The sequence below is a fragment of the Falco cherrug genome, chromosome 4, assembly GCF_023634085.1.
Source record: "Falco cherrug isolate bFalChe1 chromosome 4, bFalChe1.pri, whole genome shotgun sequence".
In the NCBI taxonomy this organism is placed as follows: domain Eukaryota; kingdom Metazoa; phylum Chordata; class Aves; order Falconiformes; family Falconidae; genus Falco; species Falco cherrug.
The window spans coordinates 7590343-7612272 of record NC_073700.1 but is presented as its reverse complement, the minus strand read 5'-3'; the positions used below and the strand labels follow the sequence as shown (position 1 = coordinate 7612272).

Here is a 21930-nt window from a genome sequence, read left to right as displayed (position 1 = left end):
TAAAAAACAGGTAAGTGTAGGGATTGCAACACCGGGTGAATGTGATACTGGTGGAGTCCAGTTAATTTATTGACACAGCGCAGAGAACAGGAGGAGAGGGCAGCAGCTGCTGGCAGTTGGCACTTGGCACCCGCTACACCTCTGCGCAGGATGGCAGAGCCCCCAGCTCAGGCTGCCAGGCCCCTCCTGGGCTGGTGGGTTTTCTGGCTAGAAATCCAGGGCGCAGATTAGGGCTGTGCCCCGTTTGATCCAGTGTTTCTGGGGCTTGTTAGTAGGGATCTCCACAGCAATCACGTAGTTGGTGGAGTGGCCTGTTGTTGACAGCGTACCTGTAATGGGGGAAACAACGGCAGGAGGTGGTACTGCAGACCCTGCTGCACCACGCTGACCTGTGACCCCTGCCCCATACCCGTGAGCCCATGTGCGATCCCCTGGCCAGAGGCACTGCTCGCAGAGCCAGGGTGCCTGGCTGCTCAGGCTCCACGACCACAGCAGGAGAAATCTTTTTTTGTTCCTGGATGGTCTCAGCCAACGCTGCCTCGCTCCATGCCAGTGTGTGGCAGGAGGAGCTCCTGTAGCCTCTCCTGGGCTGCCCTTCCTAGCGCTTATCCTGGAGATCCATCTTCAGGGCACCTACCTGCACGATTGAGAGTCTTATAGATCGGGCACAGATAGGTGTCAGCAGCTGGAGGCTTGCGGCTGGGGCCGGGAAGCAGCCAGATGACGGCCATCTCTGTGTAAAGCTCCCTGGGGCGCGACTCTGCCAGCTGAAAGGCAGCAGGGTCCCAGCGGGCGCCTTCAAGAAACAAGCCGTGGATGTAGCAGCCTTGGGCAGGGTGGCGAGTGAGCTGGCTCACCGACTCCTTCATTACCTGCAGAGGGGAGCGGGCCCAGGGCACTTCAGCGAGGCGTCTCCCTTGGTCAGCCCCAGGGACCCCCTTGGGCTGCTCTTGGTTAAGTCAGCGCTGCCGAAGGGGCGCCTGCCCCAGCTCTCCCGTGGGCTGGGCTGGGTTTTCGGGCACCCTGCATCGTGCCTGGGGCAGGGGATGCGAGCAGGTCTGGGGAGGCGGAGAAGCCCCTGCTCGCCTTGTGGAGGTGTCTGACAGTGGGTGGCTGTATCTGAGCACCAAGGGGATGACGGGCTCTGTGGGCAGCAGTGCAGCTAGTGGCTTCACCTCTTGGGCAGGCCAGGGCTAGAACTGCTGCCTTTGTGGCTTTCTAGCAGCACACTGCAAAAATAACCCAGAAAAATCCAGAGCCTCCAGCTCACTGACCTTGAAGCTGAACGAGATGGTGTCAATGGGGATGCCGGACTTCCTGGCAAAGTTCTGCAGTGTCCCAGTGAGGAAGGCCTGGGGGAAGAAGAACCCGCTGATCCAGAACACGGAGGGGATCCCACGGCTGACCCAATTCTGCAGGAATTCAATCCGCTGCACCAAGTCATTCACCCAGGATGCCAAGGGCTTCAGCGATGGGTAGGCCTGCGGGGCAGTCACAGAGGAAGGTGTTGAACACAATCAAGGACATCCTGGACCTTGTGCCCCAGTTGCTGACAGCTGCCCAGAGGTTCATCCAGCCTGGAGCTGGAAACAAGTGCAAGCTGCACTAGGCCGGAGACACGTCCAAGGCAGGGGAGTAAGAGGCAGCTCCATGTGAAGCAGCCCAGTCCAGCTGTGGTGACTAGTGACCCGTTCCCCGGCTGGGGTGAGCTCCTGTGGGCAGCTGGGCTGGCTGGGACACGTACCTTGGCATTCCACATCTCGGGAACAGTGTTGTTGTACAAGCTGCTGGCCATCAGCTCCAGCTGAGAGGACATCACAACCAGGCCCTGGAGAGCTTTCAGCAAATCCTTCAGTGTCTGAGCAACCACCTCCAGGAGTTTGTTGTACCTACCGAGAAAGAGAGTATGGATCGCTGCGTGAGCGAAGCTCCGCCAGCCCCATTCCTCTTTAACGGGGTCTCATAGCTGACCCCTGTCCCAGCCCTGAACTGCCGATGTTAGCAGATGGAGACACCAATGAGTCCCCACAGGACAGGGATCAGCTGAAGGTCCTGGTGGGGATAAGACAGTTGTTAGCTTGTCTGCCAACCCCACTGCCATGTCCAGCAATGAAGTTCCTCAAAGGTGGGGGGCAGGGAGGGGCAGGGGCCTGCACATCTCTGCTGTTCACCAAGGGACCAGCTGGTTCCTGGCCCAGGACGTGATCCCGCAGTGGTTTTACCTGATCACTTCCTGTACCAGCACTGTGTTCATGGACTCTTCGTAGAGCAGCGGGTATTTGTGCATCACCTCCTGCAGGTTCATGGGGGCTGGCAGCTTTGCCAGGATGTCCTTGCAGGTCTCCTCCACCAGCTAGAAGGAAGGCAGCAAGTGGGTGAGCATCCTTCTGGCCATGGCTGCTGGGAAGGGGAGAGCTAATGCCTGGATGGCAGTGCCGTTGCTGGCACCCAGCAGGCAGGGTGGCACCTGCTGAGAGCTGGCGTTTGTGCTGCTGCCTGTGCTGGGCACTGGCTGCCAGAGCACCGATGGGATCAGGGCACCCACCTCTTCCCTGCTGCACATTCCCAGCTTGAAGGTCTTGGGTTGCAGCTGCGTAATGGCTCCCAGCAGAGCAAAGGTCTCCTTCTGAGCGAAGGTGATGTTGGCATTGTCATGTAAACCAAAAAACTCTGGGCTATCATTGAGCGGCAGGTTCTTGATGTACTGGAGGTAGCCCTGGAGAGGAACCCGCACAGGCTGTGAGGCCAAAAGCGCAGGGATAAAGCTGCAGTGCCCCATCAGGCTGCTACAGGCCTGGCCTGAACGAGATTACTAAACCAGTGTTGCTGGATAAGCTAAACCCAGCAGATCACAGACTCGGGAGATCCTCCTCCTCTTGGTGCTTGGGGTTCATTCATCTGACTGTTACACAGCTCTTTGTCCCGTCACAACCAGGAAATGCAACTTGTGGCTTTGACTTCGGGACAGTTTATGTGTGCCCAGAGCAATGCTTGCTGCTGCGGGACTTGGGCTGCTGGAGAGGCTGGCGGGGTGGCAGCTCCCCTGAGGCAGGTTTGGTGTCTGAGTGGAGGCCGTGGTTTGTGCTCTGGCTGGGGAGTTAAATTGCACTTGTGCGGAAGGAAACACATGCTGTGAGAACAGGCAGCTTGGCAGTGACCCTCCTGCTGTGTCTCCTTCAGAGCTCCTCAGGTACTTTAGGTAGGTGTTACCAAAATGGTTTAGAGTGATTTCAGCTGGGGAACTCTGGTATAGCTGCTACCACCTCCTGAGCACAGGGAAAAGATTTTCCTTATCTTGCAGCTTCCTGAACACAGCTGAAGATCCCCACTTTCTTACAAACTTACATTCCCTCAGGGCACTGGAAATGCAGGGGGTTTCAGGGAGGAGTAGATCCCTTTTGCACTATGATGACCCATCTGGATCTATGAGCTGCAATTTGTTACTTGAGTACTTACGTCAAGGTCAGAAGAGGTACTGATCTGCTTGTAGATCCCTGATTCGGAATAGGCAAACTCAGGAATTAAAACCTCAGGCTTGTAGAAATCTTCCAAAATACTCATGATGCAGCGCCTGTCCCAGTCGTCAGTCACACGGCCACCGTAGTTGATCTCCCCAGCCGTGTACTTCAGAACCTGCGAAGGACTCTGCTGTGGCTTTCTGACCCACACACGCATCACAAGCCTGTTCCTGCTGACAGGAGGGGCCGGCTCACACACTTACCTTGAATGGGATGTCTGTGTATTCACTCAAGAACATCTGTAGCTGACTGATGCAAATGCGGAGGTCTCCATCTGTGAACTCATAGGGGATGTTGAACCCCAGAGGCCCAAACTTTCTCCTCTCCAGCATGTTCCCATGGAAGAAGCAAAGTGACAGCAACAAAGATTTAAACTCTGCAACCTGTGGGCAGGGGAGCAGGGTATAAGAGGTGCTCAGCTTGGGAGGAAGCATCCCTGGATGGAGTCAGCTCCTGCTGGGACCTGGCAGACACGTGCCAGTTGAGTAGTTCCAGCTGGAGCCTGGAGAGGTGAAGGCTGTGGCCCAACCCCTTGCTTGAAAGCTGCAAGTGTCTTAGCCCAGGCCTCCACAATCCTGCTGCTTCTGTTTCCCAAAGTGAAACTTAATTGGCTCGCAGAGTAGATACGAGCTTCCGAGAAATACCACCAGCCCTTCTCTAAAATGTGAGAGTGCTAGCGGAGAGAAGACCTATGTCTTGAGAGAAGCAATATCCAGGTGGAAAGCATACATTGGAGCAGGCATGGGCTGGGGACAGCAAACCAAAGCATGACCTGAGTCTTACCTTGAGGCAGCAATTCAAGAAGTCATCACTGAAACTAATGTAGGACTTGAGCAGGTTGGCCTTGACTCCGCGGGGGGGCTCGATGGTCATCTTGGAGCCATTCTGGAGGATGGACACAGGGAAGTGGTTGCTTGGTAGACTGGTGAGCCAGAGGCGAAAGTCCTGATGCACCTGGAAAGCCAGAAGGCAGCAAGTGCTTAGAGAGCGCAGGCACAGCCACTGCAGCTGCTCCTGCACTGATCCTCTAGTTTTATGGGGAACCTGTGGATCGAACTAGATCTGGGCTCCTCCCAGGGCTCCAGCCTCCTGCCTGTTGTCCCCAGAGTGGGCAGGCTGCTCAGCAGAACAGCTCACCTTGCTGGGGTCAATGCCCTCGACAAGTCTCTCCAGTGAAGGCATCCAGCTGGGGGCCAGGTGGCAGTTCTGGAAGAAGACCCACTTGCCCTGCTCCACGGCACTGTGCATCATGGCTTCAGCACGGGGCCCCTGAGGAGGCAGATGAGAAGAACTCAGAGACTCTGGTTCACTGCAGGGTGTGCCCTGCTCAGCTGGACAGGCAGACAGCTGCTGGGTGGAAGGACAGCTTTCCAGAGCTAGTCTGGCTTTGTCACCGTGGCTCAATTGGATCTTTGCCGTCTGGTGGCACAGCCAAGGCCCTTTTACAGCTTTTGCAAGCCTGTGTGGGAGGGCGGAGGGAGCCCAGGAACTGGGGATGGATTTGGGAAGTTAGAAGGCACTACAGAGGGAACCGCTGCAGCTGCCCCGAACTGGCTTCTGCAGCTAACAGAATGTTGGTGAGTAAGGGTCCTGGGGTAGCAGGGCATTTTCACTGCGCTGCAAGGGTGTCTGATCTGCTTGGAGCTAGGTGAGATCACTGGGAGTGCCAGCAGGACAGTGCTGCTGCAGGTGGGTAACAGCAGCTTACCTGGCCTTGGCCCAGAGAAATGGCAGAGAGCTTTTGGGAGAACTTCATTTCTTCAGCAAACTTGTAGAGGTCGGCAGCAGGGTCAGTGCCTGGGGACAGCACGAACACCAGGGGGGTGGTGGCAGTGGACTCCCTGAAGACAACTGAGAGGTCTGTGGTCTGCAACGCAGAATGCTGGTCAGAGACGAGGGGCCGCAGTGGCACCATGCCGCACATCCTCACCTTGCCAGGCCTCCAGCTCCTCTACAAGGCACCGGTGCGCTCGGGTGCCAAGCCCAAAACCACATTCAGTAAGGGCCTAGGACAGCTCTCCTCTGGCAGCGTTAGGATCAGAGCAGTCATCACTTTCCCATTTGTCATACAAATTCATCCCTCATACACCTGCACTATCTGCCCCCTCTCCACTGTGTTTAACTGGTGGACATTAGGCAGGATGTCCCTTGTCTAAGATAACTGTTGCCTCAACTGTGGGAATACTGTGGCTGCAGAGAGGCATGAGCACCCTCACTGCAGTTGGAAAATGTTGACGACCCGTTTGCAGCAAGCTCGAGGCCTCCCGCTCCACTCCTGGCCCCACCAGTGCTTCCCTTTGGCTGGTTACCTGTGGCTCAATGAAGCGCTGATCCAAGTGCAGCGCCACGAAGTCCTGCATGGCGTTGGTGATCTTATCTCCCCGCAGACACCGAAGAACCAACAGCTTCTGGAAGGCATCAAGCTCAGCTTCCCACTTCCCAGGGAGGGGCTCTCTGCAAAGAAATTAGGTGCATTCTGGGGGCACGTGGCAGATCCTGAAGCTCCCCAGGAAGCACCCAAGGCACCTGCAGGCAGCCGCTGGGCTTTCAGAAGGGACAAGGACCTTCCAGTCACTTGGCTGAGGTTGTTGCCTGTGGCTTTGAAATCTTCAGCAGGCAAACCAGAGCTGCTTCCTCTGGGGAAGCACCAAATACTGCTGGGCTAAGGCATTGTGGGGCTCTGCCTTGGGCAAGCAACATGGGCAGGCAAGGGCTACCCTTGAGGAGACAAGGCAATGCCTCGTCCTCTCCCTTGCATGGCACTGTGGCTAGATCAGCTCCTCTTGCTCTCCCAGGGAAGCCATTAGCTTCCAGGTGCAGTACAGACAAACTGACAGAGTGGGGACACTTACCTGTGAGGCTTGGGGCTGTCAAAAATGGCCCTGAATGCTACAAGGTTGGCTGCAAAATCATTGGCAAAGCCAGAGAAGTTCTTCAGGCTACTCAAGGCCAGGATGTCTCCCCAAGCTCTCTCATACAGCCAAGCCGGAGCTGGGTTCTCCCTGGTCTCCTTTATGGTCCCTCCTGACAGCAGGTACTGCCACTCGTCCTGGGAACAAGACGGGACATGGTCACGGATTACAGCCTACCTAAGGCATGCGGATTTGTGCCATATCCAACTAAAATGCTGTAGTGCCTCTCCTGCTAGGTGTGTGTGTCAAGGAGTAAGTGAACTGGAGGGTCTGGTGAGATCTACACCGCTGTTCAGCTGCCACTAGCATTTCTATGTCTTCTGATCCCTGCCTGCTCCCTCCAAACTTGCTAAACTTTGCAGCAGCGTAGCAGCAAACTGGCAGAAGCTGCAGATGATTCAGGCTATGCAGCTCTCCATATAGACACAGGGAATTGTTTGAGATCTGAGTGAAGAGGGAGGCCCCAGGTTTGCCCACCAGCCTGCCAAGCCTGCCCTCAGCCCCAGGGAACAAGGCTCCTTTTCCACCCTGGCACACTATTCCAGGGGGCTGAACAGGCTGGTCTTGAGTTGCCCTGACATATCCCATCAAAGAACCAAGGTGACTTGCTCACCATATCGATCTGCCCATCATTCATCAAAATCCGGACACAAACCAGGAAGGCAAACATGAGCTTGTGCTTCTCAAAGAGGCTACGGCAGACGTTGCTGTAGAGACTGAAGGTGATGTAGCTGTTGATGTTCGTGATCCGGTCCTTCAGGGTGTCTGAAAAAAAGGCAACAACCAGACGAGGGTGGAGAGTGCTCTCCACGGCAGCTGTGGGTCCTGGTCACAGGGGTGCACCCGCACCCTGCTCAGGAAGAACAGACGCCGCTGTCAAATGCGGCCTTGGCACAGAAACCCCTGGGAAAGCACAAGGCCGCAAGACAGCACAGGGCAGAAAATGCTGCCCCAGCGCTGGGAGCGAGTCCCCACTGCACCATGGCAGCCCGCATGGGCCCTGCCACCCACCACCCCGGCTGAGGTGCTGTTGGGCGGGGAAGGCTGCCAGGACCTGTGTGGAGGCAGCTCTGTGACAAGCCGGGCCACCCCACTACCAGGATGGCATGTGCCTGGGCGCTGCGCTACCATCCCACCCACCCGGTCAGGCAGGGCAGCGGAGAAGCCGTGGGGAAGAGAACGGAGGCCAGGCTGCGACCTTCTGTGTGGACACAACTAGGGGCAGCTCTGGACCATGCTGAGAGCCAATGCAAGTGTCCACATGTGCCTTGACTGTGCAGGTGTCCTAGCTTCTGCTGCCGCTAGACCAGGAATGTGGGGTGAGGAAAAAGATAGGAGGGGGCTGTTCTGGGCAGGTACCTGCTCTCTTGGAGTTACTGATCCCCATTAGGAAGATGCTGAGGAACCACTCAAGTGAGTACTGGTACATGGGGTCCACATTGGACAGGTCTGAGACACAGAAGTAGAGGATCTGCGAACGGACAGCCACAGGCACATACTGCAGGCGGGCGATGTTGATGTCTCTCTCTGTCTGCTCTGCCACCGTCACCTTGGCCTGGAGGACAGAAGAGGTGTTATGGTTAGTGCAGTGCTGGCAGGGGATGCACAGCTGCAGGGGGAGAGCACCTCCACCTCTGACCTGGATCTCTCCTGCCTTGAGCTTGGATGCCTCCAGCACTTTGATGAGCTCCAAGTCATCCACAGGGTTTCCTTCAGAAGTGCTGAGCCGATACAGGATCTGGTCTTCTATCTCCTTCAGCTCCTGTAGCATCTTGTCATTGCTAACAATTAGCTGCTTTCTAGCTTCTTCTAAGTCAGGCCGCTCTGCAGCCACCACTTCTCCCAGCAGTTGGTCTTCCAAGCCACTACAACAAAAGCCATGGAGATAAGGGTGGGGACAACAGGCCCAAAGATTTGAGGACTGCGAGGAATGAGGCTGAGCAGCACTGGCAGCTAATGGGGTAAGCAGGTACCTGGGTGAGAGGGTGAAGTTGATGACGGTGAGTTTTGTGAAGACCTCAGGGCTGTAGTGAGGGTTGGGCAGGTTGGTGGTCATGTACATCTTGAAACCCTCATGGTAGGGGATCACCGTATCCCCCAGCTTCAGCACAGTGTTGCCTTGCTCTTTGTAGGTCTGTACCCGCAAGGGACAAACACAAGAAGGCTGGGACGGCTACCTTTTGTGAGGAAAGGCATCCTGCTGCGCCCTGGGCTCTGCCGTGAGGGCAGAGTCTCAAGTGTCTCTGGACAGAGGAACTCACAGCTGCCTGGCAGACCCAAAGGCCTGAACCTGGACAGAGCAGCTGTATTCCATGGCCCTGCCTCCCAGGCAAAGACACCTGCTGGCAGGAGACTGGGTCACGCAGGAGGCTGCCAGCATGTTGGAGCCCCGACCAAGATGAGCACAGAACAGGCAGCATCTCCGAGAGACCTACAAAGCCACTAGACCCCACTGCACCCTGATCAGATGCCCCCTTACAGCCCAACCAGGTACCCACTGCTCCTCCTTGCCAAGGCAAGACATAGGACCTGTTTCAGCAGGACAGGCTCGAGGGCTGGATCCAGCTCCTCGCTGACATTCTCCAGCAAGAAGGGCTTCCCAAAGGTAATGGCATTTTCCAGACTGCAGAGGAAGTCCCGGTCACTCAGTTTGGCCACCTCCAAGCTGTTCACTTTCTCCTGAAAGGCAGCAGAGGAGGGCAGGATCTCTGCAGTGTCCTGCCCACCTTCACATGCAGCTCTGGGGCATAGCACACCTCTTACTGGGCTGATTTAGCTCCCTGGCGCAGCAGAAATAATACCTTCTCTTGCTTGGCTAGTTTTTGGCTATTTTGGCAAGTTTAGTCTATGTCACCAGGCACTAGAGACAGCTCAGTGAGGCAGCAGGAAAGGGAGGTGAACAGAGAGAACCTCCTTCAAACTTCCATAGCCCTGGTGGAGCCCCACACTGGTAACTGAGAGCTCATTTGCTTGCAAAGTGAGAGCATGTGGGTGGGAAAAGCCCTGGGGGAGCAAAACAGGAGCAGCTGCCTGAGCCTCCCACCTGACCCTTTAAAAAAGGCAGTGGGTGCCTCCCGGAGGGAGGAGGTGGTGGTCTGTGTTCTTAGTGCTCTGGCAGCTCCCTACCCAGGTAATGCTACCGTGGATCTCTTCTGCCCTGGCCACCCTAAAGGCTCTTAGGGGGGATGCTAGTGTTTGCTGTGGTGAAGGATGCAAGGCCCCTAGGACACTAGTGGAGAACCAGCGTGGGAACCTGATGCCTCGCTTACAGTAGGGCTCCTCCTGCCCTGTGCTGATCTCCCTAAGCAGGGAAATCCAGCTGGGCTGAATACAGATGTGGAGCCTGTCTGGTGCTGGGGAGGCCGGGCTAGGACAGCGCGGGGGTCTTCCAGCTCTAGAGTCCAAATCCTGAGGCTGCTCTGTGCAGCTCCTAACAGAAAGCTGCTTCACCTACCCTGGCAGACCTAGCTCTACCCCACACAACTCTTACCAGGTTCTTGATCCACTTGTTTGCTTGTCCTTGGGGATCTATGTAGTGAGTCCAGCGCTGCGAAAATTGTGTTATTACCCCGTTCTCCACAGACAAGGTGTCATTGGGTAAACCAGCAATCTAATGGGATAGAAAAAGCTGTTGGGAACACCTGGTAGCACAACACAGCTGACCAGAGAGAAGCCCTTGCTGCCCTGGTCCCTGTGTGTGGATAGGGATGGTGGTGAGGGTACCTCCCTCCAACAGCAGCTGAGCCCAGAGCTGCAGCTCTGCCTCGAGTGGCTGAGCCATGGGACAGAGCTGTGCTGGCACAGTTAGGCTTGGCCAGGCTAAGGCCAGGGCTTTGCTCTAAGCCTGTGGCTTGTAAAGGGGAAGCCTTATGGGTTAAGGCTGATGCCCTCAGAGCCGTGGCCCTGGATGCTGCTGGGTCCTCTCCTGCTCATGCCACAAGGAGTCCTGGCAGCAACTCCTGTTCTCGCAGTGTGGATGCGTTTGGTCATCATTGAGCTGTTTGGTTCAGGGTCTGTCCTTTGGTCCCAGTGAGTGGTGAGCCAAGTGTTTTAGCCTTTGCTTGAGGCACATTCAGCCTGAAGCGTTAGGTTTTTCTGCAACTTGCCTGCCAGGAGCGGATTTCCATGGGGTCTCCAAGGGTGCTGATAAGGTTTGGCTCCTTGGTGTGAGGAATGTTGTTCTCTGACAGCTGCCTCAGCCACTCGTTGCATAGTGCTACACGGTAGTGTCCCTGCCGAGAGAAGCACCATCATAGCTTTTCTTCTAGTTGCAGCTAGTCTGCTGCGAGCATCTAATCCTCCGCTTTCTAATTCAAATGGGATCCTGTGCAGCCTCTGGCACAAATGGAGAGAGATTCAGGAGGGTCTTGCACCCTTCTGCCCTGTTCTTTTCTCCCAGTGGATCTGGCCAGCGACAGCAAGAAGCCAGGAGAGCAGAGCAGCTAACTGAGCCCCTTGCAGGGAACATTGAACACTTACTGTAAAAGGGCCCAGGTACGCCACAAAGCCAGCGGCAACCAGCATGTCCCCAGTGATGTTGTTGATCTTGTAATCCAGGTTCTCTACAGCGTCCTGCCAACGCACCTTCTCATCAGCCAGGCTGTTAATGAGCTGTGGGATAGGTTGTACACATGAGAGCTGCTGTGTGGTCTAACCTTGTGTCCTGGACCTGGTCTCTGGGTAATACCGCAGGTAACTTTGGTGATCAGAGGTTGCAGGGTGGCCCTTGCCGTATCCTGAATTCTGTCCCCAGCTTTGAGCACTTAATCCTGGGATTAGTGGGCTGCTCTCAGCTGTCCTGGGGACCCATTGCTGGCTGAAGAAGCTGTGCGCAGGACAGCTGCTTTTCACGCCAGTGCCTGGCTAGTTTAGCTTCCCCAGCCCTGTTGTGATGCTGAGATCTGGCCAGGCAGCTTCAACTGAGGATTGTCATGAGTTGCAGGCACATAGATGTTTTCATCATTGTGCTGCCTGACCTGAAATCAGGTTGTCTCATGTAAGCAGGGAGAACCCAGCTCTGTCCCTTACCATATCGGCACGGCCCAGTCTCTGCTGGCACTGCTCGCACTTCATCTCCAGTTCCTCCTTCTTGGCTATGCAGATCTTGTACTTGGCTTGCAGCATGGCAATGCCACCTTCAGCCTCTCTCAGGCATTTTTTGGCTTCCTCAAGGACCTGCTGAGTGGCACGCAGGTCCTCTTCTGCCTCCTGCCAGGCTCGCTGGGGAGATGCACAAGGAAAAAGTGGGTATGTGGGGTAGGTGGCCAGACTCTTCCCCAAAAAGACACAGACCTTGGAGCAAGAGTTGTTTTTCCATAAAAGCACTAGGTGATACTGAGATCCGTCCCAGTATGACAAAGGTTGACCTGCCTAACTCCAGGGGGATGTTCTGCAAGCCCAGGAACAAAAGTAAGGGTGAAGAGGGCATTTCTGCATAACTCCAAAAAGCCAGGAGCCTTCTGGCTTTTCAAGATGTGGCCCACTGGTGAACAGGAGGAAAAGTTCCTCTGCTTGTCCCAAAACAATAGTAAGTAAATAGCCTGGCTTGGTGAGGATTCAGGTTGAAACACTAGTGAGATGTGGGAATGCTTCTCCAAGCACAGTTTCTGCTGAGCCAGGAACTCAGCATAAAGAACAAGGTATCACTTCCGGCCCAGCATATTCTAAGCTGATTTCTACTAATTTATTATGTTAATGGGTTTTGAGGCTTTGGCTTTGCTAAGGCTTGGTCTGAACATTGTCCTGACCTGCAGAACATGCACCTCCTGCAGAAGGGGGCTGCTAGTATTGTGTTCCCTAACACCTACAGCAACTGGGTCACACTGCTTCTTACCCGCTTGGGCTCCACAGCCTTGGCTGCAAAGTGGTACTTGTGCATGGCATGCACCCACTGGCAGATGGAGGTGCAAGCTTTTGAGACCTTGGCAATGGCAGGTGGCTGAAACTCCTCACTGTCAATGTAGGGCTGGATGGCCTTGATCACAGTGTCTGAAATATTGTCCTGCAAGGAATGGTAGGACAAAGGAGTTTGGTAATGAGGGTGCTAGAGATTTGACTGAGGAGGGTCTCAAAGGGCTTCCCCAGTGGCTGCAGCCTGGCCCAGGATCTGGCTGGGTGGTTAAGGCATTGCACTGGAGCAAGACAGGTCAAATTGCTGCATGTTGAGGCCTGGGAGGCATGGGTGTGGGACTGGGTAAATCCCTTCCCATACCACTGCCATCCAGCCCACATTCCATCCACATGGAAAGGGCAGAGGGGCAAGACCTGTACATCTGGGTCCCATCGCTCAAGGCAATGAAGCGTAGCCAGCTGACACGAGGGCTTCCGGGCCAAACATGTCCTTATCCTCTGTGTTGCTGAAGGGTGTTGCCCACAAGGAGCTTTAGGCTTCATTGCTGTGAGAAGGATCTCTGTGAGGCAATACCTGATCCCTGTTTGCAGCCTCCCTCTGCCACCACTTACCTTATCAAACTTAAACAAGCTGTCCAAGAACTTCCCTGGGTCCTGGAGAAGGTTTCTGCCTGGCTCCCAGTAGTCATCCACCTTGGAGCCTAGCTTTTCTCCTGCCACCCTCTTGGGCTTGATTCCTTTCATAATGCAGACTGCTTCAATCACCATCTTCACACTGAGGGGAGGCCGCTGCATTGCACGTACCTTCAAAACCCAAATGGAGACAGTGGGTTGGCCTGGTTCTCGGAGAGATGGGGTGCTCCTCCCTCAGCTGGCTCAGGGGAGACTGGGATCACAGGCAGGACATTTAGAGGATGCAATGCACAGGCAGGAAGGACAGAGGTATTTGAAGGGAAACCTGGTTATCAGAAAGGGCATGGAACAAACTAGGTAGGCTGAAAAAGCCTGCTCTGACAGGCTGAAGATGTCTTAGCAAAGCAGCTAGATTTGTATGGCCCGGCGGAGGAGGTTGTATGGAAATGGGGTATGGGCAGGCTTTTTCCCTTGCTCTGTGGGCTCTCATTTGTCTTGTACCCTACTGTAGCAGTGCTACACCCCATGAGCCGGGCTGCAGCTCTTGTGGAGGGACTGCTTGAGTGTTTCCTCAAGCAGGCAGCTAGGGGTGCTGCTGCAGCACCCTTGAGATGGCTGTGGGTGTCAGAACCCTTAAGGATGTCTCCTGCTTTTTCCCTTCTGGTGCTGACTGTCCTTGCCACGCTCAGCCAGAGACACTCCCAGACTTTCCCACTGGACACAGTCAACAGAGGAGCACAATTTATGGTGACGCTGAGGCTTATCTACCCTCATGCAGACACCCTCTGTGAGAAGGACTTTGACTGCCCTCAGACAAAGCAGTTCCTTGAGTCGTTCTGCAGTGCAGTGAATGAGCGCTGAGCTCAGCTAAGGTGGAGGCTTATGATGCCTTGCTGGCTGCAGGCAAGACCACCCAGGACGGAGAAGCCCTTAGGCGGGCATTGCAGATGTGTTGTCGGGTCCCACAGATCCTAAGCATGATACTGGAGGATGAGGGTCCCTCTCTGGAGGCCCTGCAGCAGGAGGTGAAGGACTATCGTGACCGTCAGCACTGGTGGCACAGCAAGCTGCAGGCTTGGACAGCCAAACTGTGGCAGCAGCTGAGGTATTCAGAAGAGCAGGAGCAAGTGGTGAAGCAGGACTTAAGGAAGGCTCATATGGACCTAGAAGCAGTGAGGATCAGCTGAGACAGGTGGTGGAAGAGCTGGAGAAGCAGGTGTCAGCTTCCTCCAAGGGACCGCTGATGGAGCTGCCCTGCGCAAAGGGAGTAGGTCAAAGGGATGCTCGCTCCCTGCCACAGAAGTGGTGTCCTCTTTTGGTTGGGCTGGGTCATCAATACTGGACTGGGAGAGAACTCTGGTGGTCCTGGCTCCAGTGACAGGTTACTTGGGACATGGCCCAGCAGCTGAACTCAAAAGACGCACGGAGCTCATTTCTTAAATGAAGAGCTGCCCAAAGCTGGTGGGTGGGTTAAATGACGTCTAAGAAATCGATGCATCTTGTGTGCTGGCACTGGAAGGCTTGTATAGACAGGAGACTTTTCATGCCAATTCTACAAGAGGATGGGTGCTGGGGGCTAGAGGACTGATTCCTTCTGGGGAAAGGAGTTTTGTATCTTTTGTGGGGAATAAAAAGGTCTGTCATTCACAACTGTAGAGCAATAAGCCTGCCCCTGTGTGGTGAAGTCCTGTACTTGCCGAGTTTGCTTTCTTAGCTGTGGGCTGTGATACTTGCCAGGCTCAGAATTGCCCTCCTTTCTCCGACTATACTATTCCAAGCCAGTACTCCTTGAAGTCAGCCCACCAGCTGTTGCCTGTTCTCTGCCTGTGGTGGATCCCCTTTCAAAAGAACCTGCTGGTTCAGACAGTGGGCTGCTAGATCTGTCCCTGTGCTGTGCGGTCAGTACTCATGGCTGCATTGTGGTACTGCCTGTTTTCTACTCCCATGGACAGGCACTGTGGGGTGAGCCCTCTTTGATAACCTCTCCGGCACAAGTTGGAAACAACATGTAGAAACACCCAGGAGCCAGTTGCTGCCTCTGCCCTTCAAAGCTCTTTGCTTCTGAAGGACTGGAGCTGAGAAGCTGCGTGGGCAGCTGCCCAGACTGTGAGCCCAGGGGGATGGATGGAGATACTGGAAAAGGCTGGGTATGTTGCAAGCCTGTAGAAGGGGAATTGCTGCAAAGTGAGAGGTTGTCCAAGACCAGACCCAGCTCTGCCACCCTCCCCCTCAACCCAGTTACCTCTGTAACATCGCTTTTGTTGAGGTTCCTCAGGCTGGCGAGAGCAGCGTCAAGAGCTGGGAGGGCTTCAGCCAAGTCCTTCTGAGCATCATCTGCAATGGCTTGGGCTGTCTGAGCTTTCACTTTGGCTTTCATCTCCTCAGCCTGCACAGCACTTCTTGTCTCTTCAGCCACAGCTGTGTCTACCTGCAGCAAAGAGACAGCCTCAGAAGCATGCTGGAGTTGGAGCACACCTTTGGCTTGGCTGAGCACTGCTAGGTAAATATCACAACTGCCTTGGCAGGTCATGTGCTTTCTTCCAGCAGAGACATGCTGGGGCCTAACTGCTGGAGTGGATTCCCTTCATGTGTTATACCAGCAGGAGGCTTTTGTCAGCCTGTAGAGATCATCCACAAGCCCTGGCTGTGTCTGGAATGGTGTTAGTCCTGCAGGAATTAGCTGCTCTAGCCCTTTTCCCTATTGGCACAGGGAGAGGATGCCCAGAGATGGAAATCCATAAGGAGATGGAGGAATAAGAAGATATGCTGATGGTTTTGTTTCTAAAACTGTTGGTTTTGCCTAACTCCAGGGTTAAAACACTACTAGGAGGTGTAAAGGGAATGTGGTATATAGCCAAATCTTTATCTGCTATGTACAGACTCCTTCCCCTTTGCTTGCAGAGCTGTATGTTACTGCCTCTGCTGCTCCCTCTGTCTCAGTCTGGCCATCCCACAGTAGATGGGCAGGAAGGGACGCAATGAAGAGGGAAGGTAGTGACAACCAACACAGGACAGTTCCCTCTTCTGCAATGGCATGAGTGACTGTGTGTGGTGATCCCTGAGGTTTGGGCTAGCAGGGGCAGGCTGCAGCTGGATCAACTCACTGGGAATGGGATGTGGGGGAATGATTCCTTTCAGCAACAACAGTCTGGGCTTAAGAGCTGCTCGGGCCACCCGATGATTGTGTAGTACTGATGCTAGTTCATGCAAGGATCTAAACCAGTGAGAAAAGGGAGCTGGTAGCTTGCCTGACTGATCCCTGGGTTGTGGTTTCAGATAGAAGCATGTGAGCCATCACTTCTGCTAGCAACTGGCTGGTTGGTTGTGACTCGCCCCCAACAACACCAGGGACCCCAGCAGAAGGCCATTCTTGCTGGCAGTGCTGCTCTGCATAAATACCTGCTGTGTTAATCGGAGACCTTCTTACTGCTACATCAAGCAGGTTTTGTACAGTCCCCGCACGGCCTCCCTGAGCTGTCCTCAGTCTGAGCAGTCAGACTTGCAAAGTGCAAGTTGTACCTGCAGTTGCTCCATGGTTGCCAGTGTGTCCTTGGCTGCTTGTGCCAGGAGAGGGCGGGCAGACTCCAGCTCCTCCTGCATCTCTGCTACATCCTCTGCCGTTTGCAGGAGCTGTGGGAGCAGAGCAGAGCAAGAGGACCGACAGCAGCCACGGAAAGCCCTAGGAAAGGGCTGTGCTGCCCTGATAGGTGCTCCCTGCGCAGTGTCAGGCTGTACAAACCAGCTCTTGCCCTGGCCCCTGTTTAAGCAACCATCTGGCATTGGGTGTGCTTATAGACAGTAGTACCTAATGGTAATGCCTGCACACAATGGGCATTACTACATAAGCTCGTGGCAATCAGTCAGCAGAACAACGTTGCTGTTACAGGGTTTTCAAGTAAAAGGCTAATAAGGAACATCCTGAGAGATGATGAGCTACAGGAAAGGTCTGTGGTCCTCAAAGACTGGGGACCATTATTCTTTTCGAGCTGTTACAGTCTCAGACCTTCAGAAAGACTGGCCCTGGCAGAAGGCATAGTTCTCATTTGCTTTAGCAAGAGTTTTCTCCTGTTACACAGGAGATGTGTAGGGCATCTCACTGTATCTCTGCAGCTACAAATACACTGCTCAGAGCAGATAAGGGGGGCCCAAAGCTCTCCTGGGTGTGAGGGACAAACCTTGTCCAGGCCACTTCTCATCCTGTTCTTGGCTGTCTCTAGTTCCTGTTTCTTCTTTCCAATCAGGGAACTGAAGACGCTGAGGAACTCAAGGTAGCTCTTGGGAGTGACATAGTTGTGTCTGGCCAGCTCTGCTAGGTACATTTGGCACTTCTTTGCCACACTCTGATGGATTTCTACACATACTTCAACCTACAAGGAGAAAGGACAGAAACAATCTTACTCGTTACTGAACATGTAGGTAAGTCTATGTGATGCCCATAGAGAGCACAAAAGGCTTACAAAGAGCCTAAGTATACAGTCACAGCACTGTTTATATATGCATGTGGGCTTCAGTGCCACAGAGAGGGTGACAAAGGGACATGCTCATTTCAAGGCATACAAAGGCTAACCAGTTCTGTATTTGAATGATCCTGCCGTTAAATGTTTCTGCTACAGTGTAGGACCTTTCTGCAGGTATGCCCTGCATCTATTGCTTACGTGCATCTAGAGACATGGCATGTTGAGCATACAGGAGCTGTGTTTTGTGTGTTGAGTGTGGCACCTACCATCCCATTGACATCTTCAGTACGGGCACCAAGATGGGGGATCTCGTGCAAGAAGGAGAAGGCAACGCACTGCAGGGCTTCAGCAGGCCACTCATTAAACCAGTTAATGGTGCAGCAGTTCACAAGGGAGGGGAACTGTCTCAAGCGTGCACGGAAGACTTCTCCAATAGGGCTGAGGGAAAAATGCAGAAAAGAGATGTTACAACTAGCTATAAACAGAGGGATAAAATAGCTTTCCTAGTTCCCTAGAACCCTCCTGAACTCTTAACAGATTAAGGAGGAGTGGAATATACCCAAGGAAGAAGGTGGGAGGGGAAATGGGGAATGAAAGTTGCGGCAGTGAGCTGCATGTCCTAAGGCACACATCACAACATACTCTGTGGAAGTCCTGGGTATATTCTGGAAATATTAAGATGGTAGTGGGGTGATGTTTTACGAGTCCTTCCCTAGAAAGAACACTTCTCGTATAAGAAATAAATGTGATCTGAATTCTATTTCAAGGTGAATTCAGAGATTGCATCCATCACCCGACCAAAATCACAGCCCCGATGCTTCCACTTGCACTGAGAATGCCCTGTACCTTCTGGCAGCCCTCCTGCAAGCAAGCAAGCTGCCCATGGACTATGCACTAGATTCATGAGTAAACATGGTGCAACTGAGCCCCAAATTCAAGCAAGATATTTTTGTAACAAACAGCTCAATGGTGCATGAGGGAGGAGGAAGCTTATGTTTAATCTTTATCACATACAATCATACTCTTAAAGTTTTCAAATTTCATCTTGAAACCAGCAAAGCATTAAAAAAAAAGTATCCAGTCCTATGGGAAGGTGGTATGCAAATGGTATTCCTTCTCCAAAGTCAGGGGCTTGGAAACAAAGGTGCCATGACAAAGTGATGCAAGGCAAAGGACAAGGAGGGAGTAATTAACATTGACAGTACGGAGTCCTACGCCTGAACCATACCTCATGCACAGGACCATGTGGATATTGCTGCGAACTCGTCCTGTGTATGCGGCCATCAAATTGGCCTTGGTGGGCTGCTGCCCTAGATCTCGAACAATGGGCTTCATAGCCGTCATGATCTGTTCTTGATCATCAGGGTCATAAATGTTGGGAACGTCACCTGAGTTGAGCAGGTTGTTGATATCCTCAAGGAAGGATTCATCTTTAATCTAAGTAGGTGATGGGGATGGGGGGAGGGGAGGAAATAAAGCAGTTTTGTACGTCATAAGACAGTCATGTCTCCACATACCACAGAGATCACTTCTGGATAAATACAGCCCTCTGCCTCTGTTATAAGAAATAATTTCTGTGATCACTCAGCTCCACCAAAGCACACCCTGACCCTTGTCCAGCATTTCCAATTGAACAGCCATCTTCAGCCATTTCAGGGATGAGGCTGTGTGTCTGGGGACAAACATCCTTCTGCCCATTCGCCGTCTCCTTACAGACAAATTGAGCTCAGGGCCTCGCTCCTTGCCTTGCAGTGAATCTGCAAGCAGATCCCAGACACCAGGTTGCTCTGGGTCTTCATTCATCCAGCACAGAGCACTTCACTATTAGGATAAATCTCATCGATGTGGGAGACAGAGTAATCGTAGGGATGTGTCACAGTTTGTGGGATTATATCCCTCCAGAGCTACACTCACCTCTCCACCTTTGCTAAATCAGAAATACACAGAATCCATCTACTTGCCTAAATGTACCCTCCCATGCTCCTCTTCTCCCACATATGCTTCTCACTGCAGGGAAAAGGATGCAAGAGCAAGCAGCATTTGACAGATGCTCATCTCACTGCTTAGGGCACTGCCAGAAGGGACTTGGTTCCTATGATAATGAAGGCAGTCAAAAAGCCTATGGGGAACATAACTGTGAATTCCAGAAGCTGGCCTTGTCATTAGCAAGTAACAGTTCACAGTAACAAGCCGACATTATCCTGTGGAACCAGCAGGCATAAGGTCCTAAATCTATGGGTATCTTTGAAAAGAAAGAGAATGATGTGACTTAGGACTACTAGTATCAGCGGTCAGTGTAGTGCTTAGCTTCAGGCACCTGGGTCTAAAATCTTTGATCCCACAAAACCCTTGGATGGAGCTGAAAGAGTCTTCCTCGAGCAACAGAAGAATCACCCCATTCACAGCTCCACAGTCCCTCTAGCAACAAATGTACCACTTTTAGTTTCCCGGGGACTTTTTTATAAGATGATGAAGGTGGGCTACTTCAGAAGTACAAGTGGTGCCTGGTTTGTATCAAGCTCCGCAATCCCTTTTAAGGCAATTTATTGAGCTTAGAGATGTGTTTCTGACTCCATTTGAGATGGAGTCCACCAAGCTAATACTCCTGTACCTGTGTGTCTACAAATAAGAATGTCTTGGGTAGACTTTGAAGGCCTGCCTTCATCATGATCTTCCTCACATCATCTCGCCATTCGGTCATGCCATAGTTTTTGGACAGCTCGATCTGGAAACACTCATAATCTGCCCTAAAGGAAAAAGAAGCCTGTGGAGTTACACTGAACTAAAATCTCCTCTTCTGTCATTCCCGAGTATGTGTTTTGGACTCAGGCAACCCAAACAAGTTGTGTTCCTGCAATGAGTCCTGAGCACACACCTGCCCTTGTGCATGTTCGGTCACCAACCCAAGGGCATGTTTTACTCAAGGCAGAGATACCTGAGCTAGCTAGAAACTGGGAGAAGTAACCCAAGCTACTAGCAGGTGAAAGAGTCCAATTTTTCCAGTGTAGATGTCCATGTTAACTGAGCCCTAGCTCTTGAGTGTGAAATCTGAAGTCAGCAACCAGAAAAACATGTAACCAGTAGCAGGAAGGGCAGGAAAAGATTCTCTGGAGGCAGCTCCAGTGGAGCTGTTCCACATTATGCGCATAGGGGTGCATTACTTACATGTGTGATGCCAATCTGGTGAGAGACTGCCTCCCACTTCCCCCAACACCCAGCAGAAGAGCGTTCCCCGGAGCCTGCCGCAGAATCCGGCTGATTCGGCAGATGTGCTGTATCGCATCCATGAAGAGCACAAGCTTCAGCTCTGGGGTGTTGGTTTGATTGTACTCCTCCAGGTAATCCTCAATCACAAGCTTCAGCTGTGGGCAGAAACAGTCAATTGTGGCTACCAGATAAAAGCAATTGTGAGGAAGGGGGCGGTTGCCTGTAAGCACACCTAAGGCTCTAGGAGGGCAGAGCCTGGTGCTCAGCAGGGTCTGGGAGCAGCTGCCTGTGGTGAGGTGATGGTTCTCCTTACTCTGTGCTCCTATAGGAGCTGCCATTGCACTAGGCTGAATTTAGGTAGGGGTGGTGGCAGCAGCTGCTGGATGGTGATCTTAAACTAATTCAGGCAAGTGCCTAAGGTCTGCTGTTCCCAACAGTGCTGTTTGCCTGGAGAAACAGCAAGGCATAGTTCAAAATAAAGTAGTTTATGGCTGCCTGATCCACACTGTTCCAGGGCCTCCCTCTGGGAGAGCAAGCTTCCTTGCCCTATAGCTGACCGCTGCATGCTGTAGCTAGGATCCTGGTTGGAAAGGGCAAGTGCTGGAAGAAAATACTGCTGGCTGTGGACAGGTAGAGAAGCATGTTCCTCTCCCAGTCCAGCCATCACACAGAATAGCTGCAGGAGCAGCATCTCCTGCCTTTTCCAGGGCTCTCTAACAGTAACCTTGGGCCAGAGCATGAGATGAAGCACCAAGGCATCTGGGATTTGGTCCTACCCCCTCAGCAATCTCACTGTGAACCTGGGCAAGCAACATCAGCTGGCATTCATACAGTACTGAGATCCCTGCCTAGACGCCAAAGTCCTATGCGCATCAGTGGACTGTACAGCAGCTCGGTAAGTCTGGCTGCCTCAGCTGTGCTCACCTCAGTGGGGTACAGGCCTACCTACTTTGCAGAAGAGATTGGAAAGCTCAGTTAATTACCAGTCCTTGTCACACAGCTATCACAAGAGGAGAGACGACAGGATAATCATCTGTTTCTGATAATGACTGCAAAACGCACTGCTCATTGCCTTTGCTTAATTATCACTACCAAAGTACTCGCAGTATCTTTTTCAACAGGGAATCTGGCAGTAACATTAATTACTTGTAAAGGTCAATTGTGAAGTCTTTAATAGCAAAAGTAGTATTGTTTGGGAGTAATGTGCCATTTCTTTCCAGCCAATTTCACTTTTCAGTCCCAAGAGCAGCTCATCTGGGAGATTTGGCCTAGCAGGCTGCCCCCAGGATGGCAATGCAGAGACAGCTTGTTCCACCTCAACTTCTCATCACACCAAATGCAGCCAGTATCCAT

The 21930-nt window shown here is 53.0% G+C and overlaps 1 protein-coding gene across 1 annotated transcript in view; it reads right to left on the bottom strand.

Moving 5' to 3' along the window:
- Window positions 1-61: 61 nt before the first annotated feature.
- Window positions 62-21930, bottom strand: part of DNAH1 (dynein axonemal heavy chain 1) — a 64752-nt gene continuing 42883 nt past the window's right edge. Inside the window, exons 46-76 of the mRNA XM_055710240.1 lie at window positions 20536-20732; window positions 19982-20117; window positions 18599-18807; window positions 17637-17808; window positions 17089-17280; window positions 16433-16543; window positions 15156-15341; window positions 12893-13084; window positions 12264-12431; window positions 11459-11650; window positions 10910-11041; window positions 10537-10662; window positions 9921-10040; window positions 8960-9109; window positions 8404-8564; window positions 8070-8295; window positions 7790-7985; window positions 7044-7195; window positions 6371-6567; window positions 5828-5972; window positions 5227-5385; window positions 4656-4787; window positions 4302-4472; window positions 3722-3901; window positions 3457-3633; window positions 2546-2716; window positions 2223-2353; window positions 1745-1889; window positions 1275-1481; window positions 638-872; window positions 62-329 (exon numbers count right to left, since the gene is read on the bottom strand). Coding sequence (XP_055566215.1) covers window positions 208-329; window positions 638-872; window positions 1275-1481; window positions 1745-1889; window positions 2223-2353; window positions 2546-2716; window positions 3457-3633; window positions 3722-3901; window positions 4302-4472; window positions 4656-4787; window positions 5227-5385; window positions 5828-5972; window positions 6371-6567; window positions 7044-7195; window positions 7790-7985; window positions 8070-8295; window positions 8404-8564; window positions 8960-9109; window positions 9921-10040; window positions 10537-10662; window positions 10910-11041; window positions 11459-11650; window positions 12264-12431; window positions 12893-13084; window positions 15156-15341; window positions 16433-16543; window positions 17089-17280; window positions 17637-17808; window positions 18599-18807; window positions 19982-20117; window positions 20536-20732 — 5190 coding nt within the window. The 3' untranslated portion in view covers window positions 62-207. The remainder of the gene's footprint in view (window positions 330-637; window positions 873-1274; window positions 1482-1744; window positions 1890-2222; window positions 2354-2545; window positions 2717-3456; window positions 3634-3721; window positions 3902-4301; window positions 4473-4655; window positions 4788-5226; window positions 5386-5827; window positions 5973-6370; window positions 6568-7043; window positions 7196-7789; window positions 7986-8069; window positions 8296-8403; window positions 8565-8959; window positions 9110-9920; window positions 10041-10536; window positions 10663-10909; window positions 11042-11458; window positions 11651-12263; window positions 12432-12892; window positions 13085-15155; window positions 15342-16432; window positions 16544-17088; window positions 17281-17636; window positions 17809-18598; window positions 18808-19981; window positions 20118-20535; window positions 20733-21930) is intronic.